Source organism: Sapajus apella, unplaced genomic scaffold, assembly GCF_009761245.1.
Source record: "Sapajus apella isolate SASKATOON/1434 unplaced genomic scaffold, GSC_monkey_1.0 scaffold1, whole genome shotgun sequence".
Lineage (NCBI taxonomy): Eukaryota > Metazoa > Chordata > Mammalia > Primates > Cebidae > Sapajus > Sapajus apella.
This window is the reverse complement of record NW_022436941.1, coordinates 38,293,040-38,312,477: the sequence shown is the minus strand read 5'-3', so window position 1 is coordinate 38,312,477 and position 19,438 is coordinate 38,293,040. Positions and strand designations below refer to the sequence as shown.

The 19,438-nt window shown below is 33.6% G+C and overlaps 1 protein-coding gene across 1 annotated transcript in view; it reads right to left on the bottom strand.

The window, feature by feature from the left end:
- Positions 1-2,967: 2,967 nt before the first annotated feature.
- The window catches only part of SLCO6A1 (solute carrier organic anion transporter family member 6A1), a 125,530-nt gene continuing 109,059 nt past the window's right edge, over positions 2,968-19,438 (bottom strand). Inside the window, exon 14 of the mRNA XM_032284693.1 lies at positions 2,968-3,107. Coding sequence (XP_032140584.1) covers positions 2,968-3,107 — 140 coding nt within the window. The remainder of the gene's footprint in view (positions 3,108-19,438) is intronic.

The following is a 19,438-nucleotide window of genomic DNA, read 5'->3' as shown; positions in this document are numbered from 1 at the left end:
ATAACTAGTGGAAAACTCCTATGTCAAGAGTCAACAATAGATTAATAAATTCATCACTAGCACTTTTAATACCAGATATTTAGACCCTCAGAAAGTAGTCTCACATTAGAGTTTGAAAACCCAATATTGTGCTGTAATAATACTCATTAAAATATTATATTAGACAATGTTAAAGATATGAAGAGTGCCATTAAAAATATTAAATTGGACACATCTTTACTTCTCTGCATCTAACAGACTGAAATAACAAAATAAAAAACGGGAGTAAACTCTTTATAGTGCTGAAAACTGAGAAGTATGCCATTAATAAATCCCAAAATGACACTTTCCTAGCTACATATTGCATTTCTAGACTACATTTAGCATTAGATTGCTAGATGTTATAAGCAGTAAAATTTCAATCTGATGTTAAAAAAATAAAATAAAGAATCCGGAACTAAGAAACTGGGATTTTCATAGCAATCATTTTAAGACTTCAGAACAAGTACAACTTGAAGAGCACAAATAAATTATCATCAGTTTTAAAATATGATCATTTTCACTATAATATTTTGTAGACATTTCTTTACAGTATCCCTTTAGGCAAAATTAAGCACCAGGACTAAGTAGGCTTATGGAGAAAATATTGTAGAGGTAAACCACTCAAAAATATTCAACTTTGTCACCAGAGTTCTAACAAAAACTATCAGAATTTTAATACATCTTAGCAGTTAAACTTCCACTAGCATTTTTACCCACCACCATACTCAGTCCTTTGTAGGATTAAATGCTGGGGCTCACCTTCTTCCTTTAAAATGCAGGTCCTTGAAGATATAAACTCCAGAAAGAGATCAGTTTCATCAAAGTTAGAAACCCAATATTTAGAAGTATCTTTGCACCTTCTTCACCTGCACAAGTAGTATCCTCAGGTACATTAAAACTCTCAAAAGTATAGTGATTCTTGATGGCATTAAATTATTCAAAACTGACTCCAAAGAAAGGCACTTCTGTGGGATTTTTAGCAGTTTTTGAGATTTTATTTATTGCTAAGGTCTTCTCTGTAATAGTGAAAAACTCCCCCTGATTATTTAAAGAGGTATCAAATTGGAATTAACAAATAGAACTTCTGAATTATATTTACATTACTTTCCTTTTTGTCAATCCTCCATGAATTAGTTTGTGATACAGCAACGCATATTCTTTTACAGCAAAAATCTATATTTAAAGTCTTAACAGTACTTCCCAATATTTAATTTTTATTACACCTTCACTGATTCATTTTCTGAAAAAAAGAAAGCAGGAGTAACATAAACAGGTAATAATATATCTATACAACCGCCCCCACACACACACCACAAACACACCTCAGAAGCATGTTCAAAGTGGCTCTGAATGTTATTATTTTACTTTATTTTTTAGTTGCATAATTTTTAAAATAATATTCTGATAGCAGAATATTAAGAAGAGATGTAAATAATCTAAAATTATTAAAATTTAATTATCCCAGTAAATTCTAAAAATTCTACATACATTAAAAACATTATCAGAAAGGTTTCACAAGAGGGTACTTTATTATGTAAATATAGGTTACTGTAAATACATTTAAGCTACTTATGTAAACATCATGTGTGATTTTCCTCTTCTGAATGTTGGGCACAGCAACAAATCTTCCAGAATCTTTAAAGAGAAACTCATTTTCACATTCTGATCCTCAAATGATTTGCAACCCTGCTGGTTCAAACAGAGAAGAGTCAAGCAATCAAGTAGATTTTTACATGAAGACTAGTTCATAGATTTTTGAAATGCATGCTGAAATAAAATGTATAGCAGGAAATAAAAATGTATAGCAAGATATGAATATTGCCTACTTCACATTTCCTTCTGCTAGCCATGACCATGAATAGGACAATGTCCACACATCCACTTAAGGTCACTGACTACTGTTAATAAGAACGGAAAAATTTTGTCAGCTATCACTTCTCCCAAGAGAACAAAGAAACATTGTAGAGAACTTTGTGTCACAACAATCTAATTTTTATATAATATTTGGAAAATGTAATTTGGATTGATGTACAATAATGTATAAAAAATTATAACAAAATCTCTATAAAAATGCATTTTAGCTTAAAAAAATCTATAGTTGAGCCATTTTCTACATTTAAATATTTCTTCACATTAAATAATTATGACTAATCATGAAATGAAGTATAAAAGCACAAAAGTAGATTTCAACTCAGATTATCAGTTAGTCTTTATCAATAAAATTCAAGTGAAGGTAAAAAAATATAAAAAGATAAAAAAATTAGGTAGAAGTGAATGATTATACTGAATTTTATGTTTACTAAGATTAAAAAAAAAGAAAATATTTATTGTAAACTGGTCAATTAACCAAAGAAATTTTCTGAGGACACTTCTACATGTCAAATTACAGATAAATAAAATATTAATTTGAAAAGGTTTAAGATAGTCTTTTTTAGAAAATAAATATAACTAATTTCAACTTTAATTACATAAACTTGATTGACAAATATGCTTTTATTTAGAAAAGAAAATAAACATCTACAATCCAAATCAAAAGTACTAAGAATAGAAAAGAAAATAAACATCTACAATCCAAATCAAAAGTACTAAGAACAAATTAAAAAAGGAACCTAATTAATTCTACATAGCAAAGGTCAACAATTAATGGGTTAGCACTTCAGTCAAAATTAACCTAGGTGTAATTTTCTATTTTCATTCCATCTTTTTCAAAGTATTGTCTCTTATTGAAAGTATTACATGTGTGCTGTATATTTTTTGAAATTTTAAACATAAAGACTATATTATTACATTTACACTCAAAATATAATAAAATATGTAAAGTTATATGAAGCACATTTATTTGTTAAACATGTAATTATATTACTGTTATTTTAAATTTTATTAATATTAGTATAATATTTCACTGTTAGATTGACAATATGTAATTCTTACAAAATGATGATCCAGTTACAAGTCAGCTTTTCTTTTCTTAACTTTTGGATTCTTCACAGTTATATCTGGGATGTCAGTGCTGTCCTTTACACGATGTTTGTATATGAAAAATGCAATAGTAGTGAAGATGACAGTGCATAATTTGCAAAGAAAACCTAAATTTAAAAAAATGCAATGATCAGATATGTCCATTTATTTAGAACAAAAATGTAGGGGAAAAATGCTATTTACCAAGAAAGATAAGTATATTTCACCTATAAAAATATAAATTCCCCAACTGTAGAATGTAATTAATATCATAAAATTATATCGTTACTTAAAAAAGGTTTTTAAATGTTTATGTTTTAGATTTCTTAGATATATTATGCCCCTCCCAAATGCAAGGTGTGTTATTACCTCATAGAATGTGTTAATTCTGAAGCATAAAATATAAATTCTGACTTTCAAAACTTAACTATCAATAGGAACTAGAGCTAAGTCATTTCATGCAGCTTTGCTTTTTGAAGTATTCATCATTTTTCAAATACAGTAAATATTACAGAAAATTAAATAATGTAGGGTTTTTTCATTTTCATGTTTCAAGTTGCAGTAAGTTAATACATGACAACATTACAAGCTTTACATAAAAATGCTTGAATATTTGATGCAAATGAATCTGTTAATTCTTTTTTTTTTTCTTTTGAGACAGGGTATCACTCTGTCACCCAGGCTGGAGTGCAGTGGTGTGATCTCAGCTTACTGAAGCCTTGAGCTTCCTGGCTCAAGCAATCCTCCCACTTTAGCCTCCTGAGTAGCTGGGACTACAGCTAATTTTTGTAGTTTTTGTAGGGACATGGTCTTGCCATGTTGCCCAGGCTGCTCTCTTGAACTCCCGGCCACAAGCAATCTGCCTGCTTTTATGTCCCAAAGTGCTGGGATTACAGACATGAGCCACCACTATGCCTGGCCTTTTTTTTTTTTTTTTTTTTTTTTTAAATCCTGAAACAGAGCCTCCCTCTATTTCTCAGGCAGGGGTGCTGCTAGCATAGCTCACTGCAACTGAACTGCTGGGCTCAAGTGATTCTCTGGCCTCAGCCTCCTGAGTAGCTGGGACTACAGGTGGTGACACCATACCTGACTAATCTTTTTTTAATGTTGGGAATTGTGCTAGAAACTTTTTTTCTTTTTTAAAATTATTATTATACTTTAAGTTCTGGGGTGCATGTGCAGAATGTTCAGGTTTGCTACACATGCCATGGTTGTTTGCTGCATCCATCCCCCATCATATACATTAGGTATTTCTCCTAATGCTATGCCTCCCCTAGCCTCCCACTCCTGAAAGGCCCCAGTGTGTGATGTTCCCCTCCCTGTGTCCATGTGTTCTCATTGTTCAACATCCACTTTTGTGTGAGAATATGCGGTATTTGGTTTTCTGTTCTTGTGTAAGTTTGCTGAGAATGATGGTTTCTAGATTTATCCATGTCCCTGCAAATGACATGAACTCATTCTTTTTTTATGGCTGCATAGTATTCTAGGTGTATATGTGCCACATTGTCTTTATCCAGTCTATCATTCAAGGGCGTTTGCGTTGGTTCCAAGTCTTTGCAATCGTGAACAGAGCTGCAATAAACATATGTGTGCATGTGTCTTTATAATAGAATGATTTGTAATCCTTTGGGTATATATCCAGTAGTGGGATTGCTGGGCCAAATAGTATTTATAGTCCTAGATCCTTGAGAAATCACCACATGGTCTTCCACAAGGGTTGAACTAATTTATACTCCCACCAACAGTGTAAAAGTGTCCCTATTTCTCTACATCCTTTCCAGCATCTGTTGTCTCCCGATTTTTTTTAAATGATCACCGTTCTAACTGGCCTGAGATGGTATCTCAATATTTATCTAATGACCAGTGGTGATGAGCTTTTTTTCATGTTTGTTGGCTGCATAAATGTCTTCTTTGAGAAGCGTCTGTTCATATCTTTCACCCACTTTTTGATGGGGTTGTTTTTTTCTTGTAAATTTGTTTAAGTTTTTTGTAGATTCTGGATGTTAGCCCTTTGTCAGATGGGTAGATTGCAAAAATTTTTTCTGTTGATTGCTAGTTCACTCTAATGATAGTTTCTTTTACTGTGCAGAAGCTCTTTAATTAGATTTCATTTGTCTATTTTGGCTTTTATTGCCATTGCTTTTGGTGTTTTAGACATGAAGTTCTTGCCCAGGCCTATGTTGTGAATGGTATTGCCTAGGTTTTCTTCTAGAGTTTTTATGCTGTTAGGTCTTATTTTAAAATCTTTAATCCATCTGGGGTTCATTTTTGTATAAGGTGTAAGGAAGGGATCCAGTTTCAGCTTTCAGCATATGGGAAGCTAGGTTTCCCAACACCATTTATTAAACAGGGAATCCTTTCCCCTTTGTTTGTTTTTGTCAGGTTTGTCAAAGATCAGATGGTTGTAAATGTGTGACATGATTTTTGAGGCCTTTGTTCTGTTCCACTTGTCTATATCTCTGTTTTGGTACAAGAACCATGCTGTTATTGTTATTGTAGCCTTGTATTATACCTTGAAGTCAGGTAGCGTGATGCCACCAGCTTTTTTTGTTGTTGTTGTTTAGGATTGTCTGGGCTATACAGGTTCTTTTTTGGTTTCATATGAAATTTAAGGTGGTTTTTTCCGGTTCTGTGAAGTCAATGGTAGCTTGATGGGGATAGCATTGAATCTATAGATTACTTTGGGCAGTATGGCCATTTTCTGAATATTGATTCTTCCTAACCATGAGCGTGGAATGTTTTTCCATCTGTTTGTGTCCTCTCTTATTTCCTTGAGCAGTGGTTTGCAGTTCTCCTTGAAAAGGTTCTTTACATCTCTGTTAGTTGTATTCCTGGGTATCTTACTCTCTTTGTAGCAGTTGTGAATGGGAGTTAACTCATGATTTGGCTCTCTGCTTGTAGAAATGGGGTCTTGCTAGGTTGTTTGGGCTGGTCTTGAACTCCTGGCCTCAAATGATCACCTTGCCTTGGCCTCTCAAAGTGTAAAATATTTTACAGCCACAATATCAATTATCTGACATAATGGTTTCAACATGAAAAGGAAGCATTAATGATTCTATGCAATTTATAATGATACAATAAAGTTTCAAACATTTTAAAGGGAAAGAATACTATTTTTAATGATGGTTGTATCTGACATAGTTGTGATATTATACACTTGTAACATATAAGTAACACATGAATAATGATAGCATATCATTCTTTTGAGGGTTCAGCTTGCAAAGAAAAATTGAGCAATTTTGAAAAACAAGCCAGTAATTCTTCCAAGAAAAAGGGAATTGTTGCAGTAGGCAAATAATCTGAAAATGATGGGAAAAGGTAGATTAAAATTTTCTGTTTAAAGACTTGATGAGCAAATGAAGAAATGAGAAATAGATAGATTAATATCCAAGGCAGGGCAGAATTTAAGTGGAGGTGATCTGAATCTTGCAGCAGCTTTTTCTTTGCGGTTATTTTCTATGTTGGATGGGGGCAGGGGGTAAGATAAAAACCTTTACTCTGGCAAAAGATGCTGCTGAAGAACAAAGCTTTATTTGGCCTAACTGGGCTGAAGTGACAGAGTTGAAGACAGCAAAGGTTTCCAACAAATGGCAAGACATATGTTGGATATCAAAAGCCAGCAGAGTCAGAACACTCAAAGATATGTAGCCTCCTTGTGAAGCAAAGGCAGGTCTACGAATTTTGTCATTGTCCACAACTAAAGCACTGCTGAAAACAAAGTTCTAACCATTTACCTCTTGAAATTTTGAAGCCAAACTGAAGCTGCAAACTAGCCAAGAACCAGTTGAGCCGGAAATTTAATTAACTTACCACCCACTTAGGTAGACTAACAGAAGAAGGAAAATGTCCCTTTCTGAAGGTAAATATTACTCTATTATACAAAAGGCCTGAAATGCAATCAAATGTGCAAGACATATGAAAAAGCAAGGAAATACTATTTCCCATTAAAAGTGGAAGCAGTCAATAAAAGCATAGTCAGAGAGGCTGTAGCAGTTGGAATTAACAGTAAGGGACTTTAAAATGGTTATGGTGAAATATAAATGTATCTCCTGGAAAAGGTAGACAGTGTGCATGAAGAAATGAGAAATTTTCAGTACAAAAACTGAAACTACAAAAATGAACTTTGTAAAATAACCAGAAAAAAAAAAAGAAGGAAAGAGAACAGAGCATCCAAGATACATGAAATAATATCAAGTGGTTGCACATATATTTAAATAGAGCCCCAGAAGGAGAGAGTAGGAAAAATGAGAAGATCAGTGTTTTGAATGGTGATGTCCAGATGCTTTCCAAAAATGTAGAAGACATAAACCCATGGATCTAAGAAGCTGAGCATACACAAAAGAGGGAAAAAAAACCCAATGATACATAGAAAACCATACTTAGGCACATTGTAGTCAATTTAACAAAAGTCAAACAAAATTAAAGAGAAAATCTTGAAAAAAAATCCAAATAAAAAAGACATATTACATGTTGGAAAGCAACATTACAAATGACAGCTGACTTCTCACCAGAAACAATGTAGACCAGAAAGTGATGTAATGTGTCTAAAGTTCTGAGTTATAGGATTCTATATTAAGCAAAAATATCGTTCAAAAAGTAAACACAGACAAAATACAGTCTCAATAAACAAAAAGGTAAAATAATTCATCTCCTGTATAAAAGAAATGCTAAAAATATGTTTTTCAGGTACCTATATTAGATAGAATATTACAGATCTGCAGAAAAGCCACATATTTAGATGAACCTAAAAGAATATATGTACACATACATCGTAGACTTTATGAAAAAGAGCACTAATGGAGGGGGCAAAATGGACATTAAGTAATAATAAAAATAACAATTCATCAAAAAGACATAAAAATCCTATGTGAGTGTGCCAAACAATAGGGCTTCAAAATATCTAAAGAAAAAAATGGAAAAATTAAAAATAGAAATGGATTATTAACCTAGTTGCAAATTTTAGCATCCCTCAAGTCACTAACAGAACACAAATACAAAATATGTTAGTAAAGATATAATCTGAACATGATCTGAATAATACAAAATGAGCTAACTGATGTTATCAAAAGATAATACCAAAACTACAAAATATGCATTTCTAGGTGTACATGAATAATTCATGAGATAGAGCATCTGATAGGTCATAAGAGAGGTTTCAGTGAATTTCAAGTTCTGTGACCCACCAATTCCACTTTTGAGGATTTTTCCAAGAAAAACAAAATGCATGACTATGAAAACATTTGTATAAAAACTTGAGCTGGGCACGGTGGCTAGCACCTCTAATTCCAAAACATTGGGAAGCAGGAGGATCACTTGAGGCGAGGAGTTCAAGATGAGCCTGGGCAACAGAGTGAGACTTCCTGTTTTAAAAATAAACAAACTAACCGGGCATGGTGGCATGGGCCTGTAATTGTAGTTGCTCAGGAGGATGAGGTGGGAGCATTCCTTGAGCACATGAGTTCGAGGTTACAATGAGCCATGATCTCCCACTCCAGCCTGGGTGACAGAGCAAGACATTGTCTCAAAAAAATATATATATATGCATAGAAGCCCCATTTGTACTAACCAAACACTGTAAACAATTCAAATGTTGTTAATTAATAAGAGAACTAATAAACTATAGCATATTCATAAAATGAAAATCATACTGAGTAATTTCTATTAAGCACAAACTTCTGCTGTAGAAAGAATATTCATGAATTTTCCTTGCATAAAATTAAGCAAGATAGACACGAAAAAGAGTACAGTCTTCTACTTATGTAAATTTCTATACTCAATACAACAAATATTTTTAAAAATCCATGCCGGGTACAGCGGCTCCTGCCTGTAATCCCAGCACTTTGGGAGTCCAAGGTGGGTGGATTGCCTGAGCTCAGGAGTTCGAAATCAGCTGGGCAACACAGTGAAACTCTGTCTCTACTAAAATACAAAAAAATAGCTGGACACGGTGGCCTGTGCCTGTAGTCCCAGCTACTCAGGAGGCAGAGGCAGGAGAATTGCTTGAACCTGGGAGGTGGAGGTTGCAGTTAGCCCAGATCATTGCCACTGCACTCCAGCCTTGGCAACAGAGCGAGACACCAAAAAAAAAAAAAAAAAAAAAAAAAAAAAAAAAATCAGAAAGGACTCCACCTGAAGAGAAGGGAAAGTGACTGAAGCATGGGAGAAATTTCCATATTCTGTTTTGGGTGTTGTTTCCACAAGGATATTCAATTATCAAAAGCCATCATATTGAACTTCTAAAATCTATGTTAATTGAACTAATTACACCTCAGGTTTTTTTTTTTTTTTAATGTAAAGAGTATTGTTTAATATATATATTTATTTAAACAGTCTCACTCTGTCACCCAGGCTGGAGTGCAGGGTCTCAATCTCAGCTCAGTGCAACCTCCACCTCCCAGGATCAAGTGATTCTCCTACCTCAGCTTCTCAAGTAGCTGGGACTATAGTCATCAGCCACCACACCCAGTTAATTTTTGTATATTTTTTTGTACAGACAGGATTTGGTAATGTTGCCCAGGCTGATCTTAAACTCTTAAGCTCAAGCTATTCACCTGCCTCAGGGCTTTCAAAGTGCTGGGATTACAGGCATGAGCCAGTACATCTGGCTAATTTTTGCATAATTTGTATACAGACATGGTTTTGTCATATTGCCCAGACTGGTCTTAAACTCTTGAGCTCAAACTATCTGCCCACATTGGCCCTCCTCAAGTGCTGGGATTACAGGCCTGAGCCACCATGCCTGGCTGTTTGATATATTTTTTACAAACCAAACACAGTGTGACCATCACTTGAATCATGAATGAAATAAGGTTAGCACCCTAGCAACTCTATTCATGATTCCTCAAGGTCACTAACTGATAAAAGTTAGTTTTGTTTGCTCTTGAATATATTCATATAGCAAGCCAAAATTATGTAAATGGATACTCATTCGTGTCTGGTTTTTTCAAGTCAACATAATGTTTGTGTGATTCATCTATATTTTACGTAGTTGCGTTCTTTACATTTTCGTTGTTATATAGAATTCCATTGTTCAATTTACCACAATTTATTATCCATTCTAATGTTGGTTTTTTGTTTGTATGTGATTTTTTTGAGATGGAGTTTCCCTCTTGTTACCCAGGCTGGAGTGCAGTGGTGTGACCTTGGCTCACTGCAACCTCGGCCTCCTGGGTTCAAGCAATTCTGCTGCCTCAGCCTCTGGAGTAGCTGGGATTACAGGTACCCACCACCATGCCCAGATAATTTTTGTACTTTTAGTAGAGATGGGGTTTCACCATGTTAGCCAGGCTGGTCTCAAACTCATGATCTCAGGAAATCCCCCAGCCTCAACCTACCAAAGTGCTGGGATTACAGGTATAAGGCACCATCCTGGCCCATCTATTGTTTATTGGGTATTTGATATCTACTTTTGTGAATAATTTTTTCAAGTCTTCTATCTACTTTCTTGTAAGGTTTTCTATCTTTTATTTATTGATTTGTGGGAGTGCTTTATTTATTCTTGTCATTAGTTGTTTTTCATTTTGGTTCCCTGTATTGCAAATTATCTTTTAATTATTTTGGTAATAATTTATTAATTTTACTGTAGTCTGATTTATTTTCTAGGCAGTGCTTCATGTATCCTGTTTATGCTCTTCCTACTCAAAGGTCATGCAAATATTTTCTCATTTTTCTCTAAAGGTTATATTGTTTTATCTTTCATATTTAGATATGCAATGCATCTGGAACTGATGTTTGTATAAGATGTGAGGTAGGAATCAAAATACATTTTATTAGATATGCATACATAAAATGACCAATAACCTTTTTTTTAACCACTGCGGTGTCTCCTTCATCATAAATTAGTTGAGTATGCATATGTGGGTTTGCTTCTGAATTTTCTCTTCTGTTCCATTAATCAATGTGTTGATGCTTGCACCAATACCTCATTGTATTAATTCTTGTGGCTTTATAATAGGTTTTTATATCTCTTTGAATATACTCCTCAATTTTCTTTCATCTTTAGTATTCTCATAACAATTCTTACCCTTTAGCTTTCCATATGAATTTTAATTATTTTGTTAATTTCAAAAAAAGTCTCTTGGGATTTAGTTTGTGATCACATGTTTTAGATTAATTTAGGACAAATGGCACTTATTAATGTTCTTATCTGTGACCTTTTTTTCTATTTATTTAGTTTTTTTTTTTTTTTTTTTTTTTTTTTTTGAGATGGACTTTTGCTGTTGTTGCCCAAGCTGGAGTGCAATGGCGTGATCTAGGCTCACTGAAACCTCCACCTCCTGAGTTCAAGCAATCCTCCTGCTTCAGCCTCCTTCATAGCTGGAATTACAGGTGTTATAGGTGCCACCATGCCCAGCTAATTTTTTGTATTTTTAGTAGAAACAGGGTGTCATCATGTTAGCCAGATTGTCCTTGAACTCATGACCTCAGGTGATCCACCCACCTCAGCCTCCCAAAGTACTAGGATTACAGGTGTGAGCCACCATGCCCAAACTATTTGGATTTTATTTAATTTCTCTCAAATTGATTTTATAGTTGTCAGTGTAAAGGTTTTGTACAATGTAAATACAGTTTTTATTGGTATTTGATTTTTGGTGTTATTGTATTTATTATATAGTATTTTAATTTGGTTGCATCTGATCTTCGGAAACACAGTTGATTTTGTATAACGATTATATATTTAGCAAATTTGCTAAATTCATTTATTAATTCTAATATATTGTGTTCCATTATACGGGTGCTAATTACAGGTCTTCTCCATTTTATTAAAAAATGTGTTGAGCCATACATTTATATGTGCTCTTTCTTGTATATGTATACATTATATTTCAATAAAAATTCTACCAAAAACACAAACTATGTGCAGATACAGAATGTTTGCAAAAGGCCTATCTACTCTACTGCAAATGAACTAGAGCTGATGGAATCCTTCATTTGAGGTAAAGGCACTGGATGAGTCATCCTAATTAAAACTTAAGATTTGAAAAAAAAAAATCAGACAGATTTTCTTGCCAACAAAAAGAACTCTTAAAGTAATGCAACATGTTTTTTAATTAATATTTTTGAATAATAAGACTTTTGAGAATCTGAGGAATGCCACAGCCTTTTCCCCAGGAGGAAAAAAATGAACACACAAATATGTGACCCAAATTTTACATTTCAAATATACTGGAAATCATTCTTAGCACTTAAGATTTCATGGATCACTGTTGAGTAAGCCATAGTCTAGAGCAGTGCTATGCATAAAACCTTCAGCAACAAAGACAGTCTTCTACATTTGCACTATCCAATAAAGTAGCCACTAGCCAAATGTGACCATTAAAGATGTAAAATTTGGCCACTGTGACTATAGAGCTAAATTTTTAATTGAATTGAATTTCAGTTAATGCAAATGTAAATTTAATTAGCTACAGTGGCAAATGTCCTCTATCCTGGACAGTATAACTCTAGCATCTCTAACATATTAATAGCTATCTTCAGCAGTTTACTATGATTGAAATCACCTGAGCACTTTATTTAGCTTAAGCATGCCAACCACAAGTCCATGGAATTCTTTTTTCTCTATGCTTTATAATGGTTTAATTGACAAATAAATAAAAAGGATATCTATTTATGGTATAAAACATTATTTTTAGATGACTATACACTGTATGATGATTAAATCAGTGTAGTTAATATATTCATCATATTATTTGCTTATTTTGTGTGTGTGTGGCAAGAACACTTAAATTCTATTCCTTTGGCAATTTTCAAGTTTACAATACATTAATTACAGTCACCACATTAAACAATAGATGTCAAGAATTTATTACTTCTGTCTAAATGAAATTTTGTAAACTTTGACCTACATCTCTCATTTCCCATTCCCATTACCAGCCACTGGTAACAATCATTCTATTCTCTGCTTCTATGAGTCTGAATTTTTTAGATTCCATGTATAAGTTGAGAGTGTGCTCTATTTGTTTTTCTATGCCTAGCTTATTTTGCTTAACATGATGTCCTGTAGGATCATCCATATTGTTGCAAAAGACAGAATTTTCTTCTTTTTTAAGGATGAATAGAATTCCATCATATGTATATATCCCATATTTTCATTATTCATTTATCTATCAATGAGCACCTAGGTGATTTCCATATCTTGACAATTGTGAATAATGTTGCAATAAACATGGAGTACAGATATCTCTTCAACATATTAATTTCATTACATTTGTATATACACCAGCAGTAGTGAGATTGCTGGATCATGTGGTAGTTCTATTTCTAATTTTTTGAGAACCTGTTTTTTGTAATATACTAATCTGCATTCCTATCAAAAGTGTGCAGGATTCCCTTTCCTCTGCATAATCACTAATATTTATCTTTTGTCTTTTTGGTAATATACATTTTAACAAATGTGAGGTGATATCTCCTTGTAATTTTCACTTGCGTTTTCCTGATGATTAATAATTTAGGCATTCAAAAATATATTTGTTTGGCCATTTCTTATGTCATCTTTTAAGAAATATCCATTCAAGTCCTTTGCTCACTTTTAACCAGGTTATTTCTTTACTTACTAATGAGTGTTTGAGTTCCTTATATACTTTGGATTTAGCCCCTTATCAGATGTACAGGTTGCAAAGATTTCTCTTATTCCATAGGTTATGTCTTCAGTATGTTGATTGTTTCCTTTGCTGTGCAAAACGCAATTTTTTGTTTGTTTGTTTGTTTAATGTAAATCCTATTGTCTATTCTTGCCTTGTTGCCTATGCTTTTGGGGTCATATCTAAAAAAAATCATTGCTTTTTCACTATGTTTTCTTTTAGTAGTTTTACAGTTACATATATTATGCTTAAGGCTTTAATTCATTTTGAGTTGACTTTTGCATGTAGCATGAGTCCAATTTCATTCTTCTGATGTGGCTATCCTGTTTTCTCTGCACCATTTATTGAAAAGACTGTCCCACTGTGTGTTCTTGTCACATTTGTTAAAGATCAATTGTCTATAAAAGTATAGTTTATTTGTTTGTTCTCTATTCTGTTTCAATGGCCTATGTCTGTTTTATGGCAGGAGCATGCTGTTCTGATTACTATAGCTTTGTAGTATATTTTGGAATTAGATAGGAATTAGATAGGGTTACGCTTTCAGCTTTGTTCATTTTGCCAAAGATTGTATTGGCCATTGAATGTCTTTTGTGATTTTGCACAAATTTTAAGATTTTTTTTCTATTGCTGTGAAAAATGTCATTGGAATTTTGATAGGTACTGCATTGAATCTTTAGGTCACTCTGAGTACTACAGATGTGTTAACAATTTTAATTCTCTCAATGCATAAACATAGAATATTTCCACCTATTTGTGTCTTCTTTTCTTTCATCAATCACTTATGGTTTTCAACATAAATATATTTTTACCTCATTTAAATTTATTTCTGTGTATGTTTTTTTGACACTACTGTAAATGGGTATGTTTTCTTGATTTTTTTTTTAGATAGTTCTTGTTAGTTTTAGAACCACTACTGGTTTTTAAATGCTGATTTTATCTCGAAACCTTGCTGAAACTAGTTATAAGTTTTAACAGTGTTTTGGTGGAGTTTCGTGTGTGTGTGTGTGTGTGTGTGTGTGTGTATGAGACATGTATGCATGTGTATATATATGAGATTATATATGTGTATATACAAAAAGTCTACTGTATATACATGGTGTACATGCATACACATATATGTATATATATGACACTCTACAGAAAACTATATATATGTGTATATATGTGTGTGTATATATATATATAAAGTGTTTTCTATACATAAATCATGTCATTTGCAAAAAGAAACTATTTTACTTCCTCCTTTGTAATTTTTTAGGATGCCATGTTTCCTTTTTCTTGCCTAATTGATCTGTGTAGAACTCCCCACATATGTTGAATAGAAGTGGAGAGAATAGATAGACTCTGTCTTTTTCCTGATCATAAAGAGGGAGCTTTCAGCTTTTCACAACAATGATATTAGCTCTGAACAAGTAATATATTTTCTTTATTATGTAAAGATACATTCCTCTATATGTATTTTTAAGGATTTTTTTAAATCACAAAATGATGTTACATTTTGTCAAATACTTTTTCTTCACCTATTGAAATTATCATATTATTTTTATCCTTTATTTTGTTAATATGGCATATCACATTAACTGATTTGTACATGTTAAGCCATCACTGCACCTCAGGAATAAATCCCTCTTGATCATAATATATGATCCTTTTAAATGTATTGTTGAATTCAATTTGCTAGTATTTTCTTGAGGATTTTGGCATCTGTGTTCATTAGGGATGTTGGCCCATAATTTTATTTTCTTTGAGTGTTTTCATCTAACTTTGGTATTAGGGTAATTCTGGTCTCATAAATAAATTTAGAAGTGTTTCTTCCTCTTCAATATATATTTTTTTTAATTTTGAGAAAGGTTAGCATTATTTTTTTATTTAAATATTTAGCAGAATTAACCAGTGAAGTCATCAACTCCTGGGCTTTCCTTTGTTGGGAGATTTTTGATTGCCAATTCAACTCCTAATTCATTATTTGTCTAAGCAGATTTTCTACTTATTCATGATTATGTCTTTGTGAAGTGTTATGTTTATAGGAATTTGTTCATATTATCTAGTTAATCCAATATGATGTCTAATTTTTTATAATAGTTTCATGATCCTTTTTATTTATGTTGCATAAGTTGTAATTTGTTGCCTTTTATTTATAATTTTATTTATTTGAGTTTTCTGTCTGTTTTTCTTAGTCTAGCTAATGGTTTGTCAGTTTCATTTGTTTAGCAACAATCCAACTCCTAATTTTGTTATTTTTTTCTATTATTTTTCTAATCTCTATTTCATTGACATTTGCTCTGATTTTTATCATTTCTTTTTTTCTGCTGACTTTGGTTAAAATCTGGCTAAACATTAGGTTCAGCCAGTCTATAATACTTGATTAGAGATTTTAACCTATTTACATTTAAAGTAATTATTGAGAGTTAAGGACTCACAACTGCCATTTTTTAATTGCTTTCTGACTGTTTTCTGACTCTTGTTTTCCTATGTTCCATTCTTTTTCCTTGCAGTCTTCCTTTGTGAAGACTTTTTTTGCAGTGGTATCCTTCTTTTTTAAATCTTTTTAACTTTTTTATAATTTAAGCATGTACACCTTATTTTTTTACAATGTCTGCTTACCATAGGGCTTACATAAAGTATCTTATAGGTATAACTGTTTTATGCTGATAACCACTTAACTTCCATTGCATATGAAAACTCTACTTCTTTTCATCCCACATTTACTTAACATATTACTGTAGCTATAGTTATTTTTAATATTTTTGTTGATCAAGTTTTATAGTACAGTTAAAAATGATTTAATCACCACCATTATAGTATTAGAGTATTCTAAATTTGACTATATATTTGACCATGTATTTACATTTACTACTGAGTTTTATACTTTTACATGTTTTCATGTGGTTAGTTAGCAACCTTTCAATTCAACCATAAGAACTCCATTTAGCATTTCTTTCTCTTTTTTATTAAACAAACAAACAAAAAAAGCAGATATTTATTGAAAATGAAAATACACTCCACAGGGGCGAGCAGGCCTGAGCATCAGGGCTTAAGATCCTCTCTAGCATTTCTTGTAAGTCAGATCTAGTGGTGATGAAATCCCTCAGTTTTTATTGTTCTGGGAAATCCTTCTCCTTTATTTCTGATGGATGGACTTCTCAGGTGTAATATTCCTGTTTGGCAGTTTCTTTCTTTTAGCACAGTAAATATATCATTCTACTGTCTCTTGGCCTGCAAAATTTCTGTTTATAGTCTTACACAGTTTCCCTTATATGTGATGAATTGCTTTTCTCTTATTGCTTTCAAAATTCTCTTCTTGTCTTTGACTTTCAAAAATTTGATTATAATGTCTCATTGAAGAGTTCCTTACATCTTATCTATTTGGTGTTCCTTGCACTCCATAGATCTGGATATTCATTTCTCTTTACAGATTTGGGAAGGTTTCTGTCATTATTTCTTTAAATAGGCTTTCCACCACTTTCTTTGTTCCTTCTGGGACTCTCACAATGCATAGATTGGTTTGCTTCATGGTGTTCCATAATTCCAATAGGCTTTCCTTCATGTTTACATCATTTACTCCTCTGACTGGATAATTTTGAATGCCCTGCCTTCAAACTCATTGATTCTTTATTCTGCTTGATCTACTTTGCTATTGAAGTTCTCTATGAAATTTTTCAGTTCAATTATTGTGTTATTTAGCTCTAGAATTTATTCCTTTTTATGGCTTGTATCTATTGTATTTCTCATTTTGTTTGTGTATTATTTTTTTGATTTTGTTTCCTTGTCTGTGTACTCTTGTAGTTTACTGAACTTAAGGATGACTGATATGAATTATGTGTCAGGCAGTTCATAAGTCTCCATTTATCTCCTGCTTTTTATTTTTCTTTTTTTTCTTTTGAATGGCATCTGACTGTGTTTCCTAGGCTGGTCTTGAATTCCTGGGCTCAAGTGATCCTCCTGCCTCAGCCCTTTGCCAAACCTCTCAAGTAACTGGAATTACAGATACACAACACCACAACTGGTGAGTCTCCATTCTTTAGAGTCAGTTACTGGTGCTTTATTTTGTTCCTTTGGTGGTGTCGTGTTTTCCAGATTATTTGTAATCCTGTGCCCATGCATTGGAGTCTGCACTTTTGAAGAAGTAGGCAGTTATTCCAGTCTTTACATACTTGACTCACCCAGTTCCTGGGTCAGCAGATGGGCTGGCTTGATGCATGGGTCTATGGAATCTGACCTAAAGCCTGGATCCTTTGTGATGGGCCTGGATCTTGTGTTCACCTTGGCTAGCCTGGTGCCAAAGTCCACTGAGATGAACATTTGACTGAGCCCATGAGGGCAGTCCTGGACCCTGAGTTTGTGGGGGCCAACCTCAAGCCTTGGTTCATGGGGGTTGAGATGGTGCTGGGGCAGGTCTTGAGTGCCATAGGGATGGGCCTTTTTTCTGCATCTGCAGAGGTGGTTCTAAAGCCTGGGTCTCCAGGGGACAGGACAGCATCAAAGTCTGCTGGAGTGAGCCTGGACACTATATCCATTGGAATCTAGGGCTAAGGGGATCACTCTGGATCCTGGGAACACAGGGGACAGACCTGGAACCTGTATCTGCTAGGGATGGCCTGGAAGTTGGGTCTGTGAGTATCAGCCTGGTGCCACAGGCTGCAAGTACCCAGCCCAGTGCCTGCGGCTGCAGATACTGGCCTGAAGCTAAGGTTTTTGTGAGCCACTCTTGTGCAACACAGACTGAGGGCATAGTCTGTGGGTCCCAGCCTGAAGCGCAGGTCTGTGGGAGTCAGCCTGTACTTGAGGCATACCTGGAGACTCCTCCACAGGTCTCTGCCTAGAGCCTGGTGGTAAGGGGATCAGCCTAGAGCTGTATTTTACTGAGGCACACTTGGTTTCTAGTCAATGGCAAAGTCAGATTCTTGCTTAGAGTTCATTCCTTCACATGTAGGGTATCTCTCTGCACTATTCTGCCAGACTTGGGGGAAGGGTGATGCAGGTCATGCATAACTATACCTCCTATCCTCCTCAATGTGTCTTTTCTTATTTCTCTGCTACATCCAGGTGCTGTATTCTCTCAATGTAATTTCTGTAGCTCTTCCGAAGGTATGTTCACACATGGATGGTAAAATAAATGTTTCTGTAAGGAAATAAGTGCTGAAAATTCCTATTCCTCAGCCTTGCTAATGTCTTCCAGTCCCTGGAATTCTATTCAGGGCCTCAGAATGTGTATTTTTAATAAGAACACCAAGTTATTCTCAGTCATATAACCAATTAAATACATTTAAAAATATACTGGCTTACACTAAATTCCCACATATGCATAGTATTGCAGTTTTCTATCTTTGCATAGATTTTCTATCTGACCATAATTATTTATGTTCTTTATTATTCATATCTCCTTTCAATAGCACTTTACTGGAATTTCTTCTAGTTCACCAACTTTGTCAAATACCTACTGCGAAAACAGGTAACCATGTGACAATTATATCTAAAATAAAAACTTAAAGTCTCTGCAAAGTTTTAAGACTTCTTTAAGAACAATTCCTGTTTTTGTTGAATTACCTCCCACACGTTAATTTTGACTTCTCAAATGTCATGTTACTCTTCGATTTTTTAAAATTTTATTCAGTTTTCATTGTAGGTCAAGCTTGCTGAATAATTGATTTCAGAATTAGAAAGCATTGCTCTCTACTTTTATGAAATAGATATTTGTTACTCTTAAATATTAGAGTTTATCATTACGGTTTTTTTGAATTATTGAATCTACTTAGTGAAACCACAAAACATGTAAACACTTTAAAGTATTTATAACACAAAACGTATTTATATAATGCAATCATTTAATGTTCACTCTGATTAAGACTGCGGAAATTATGCAATACAATATCCTCACT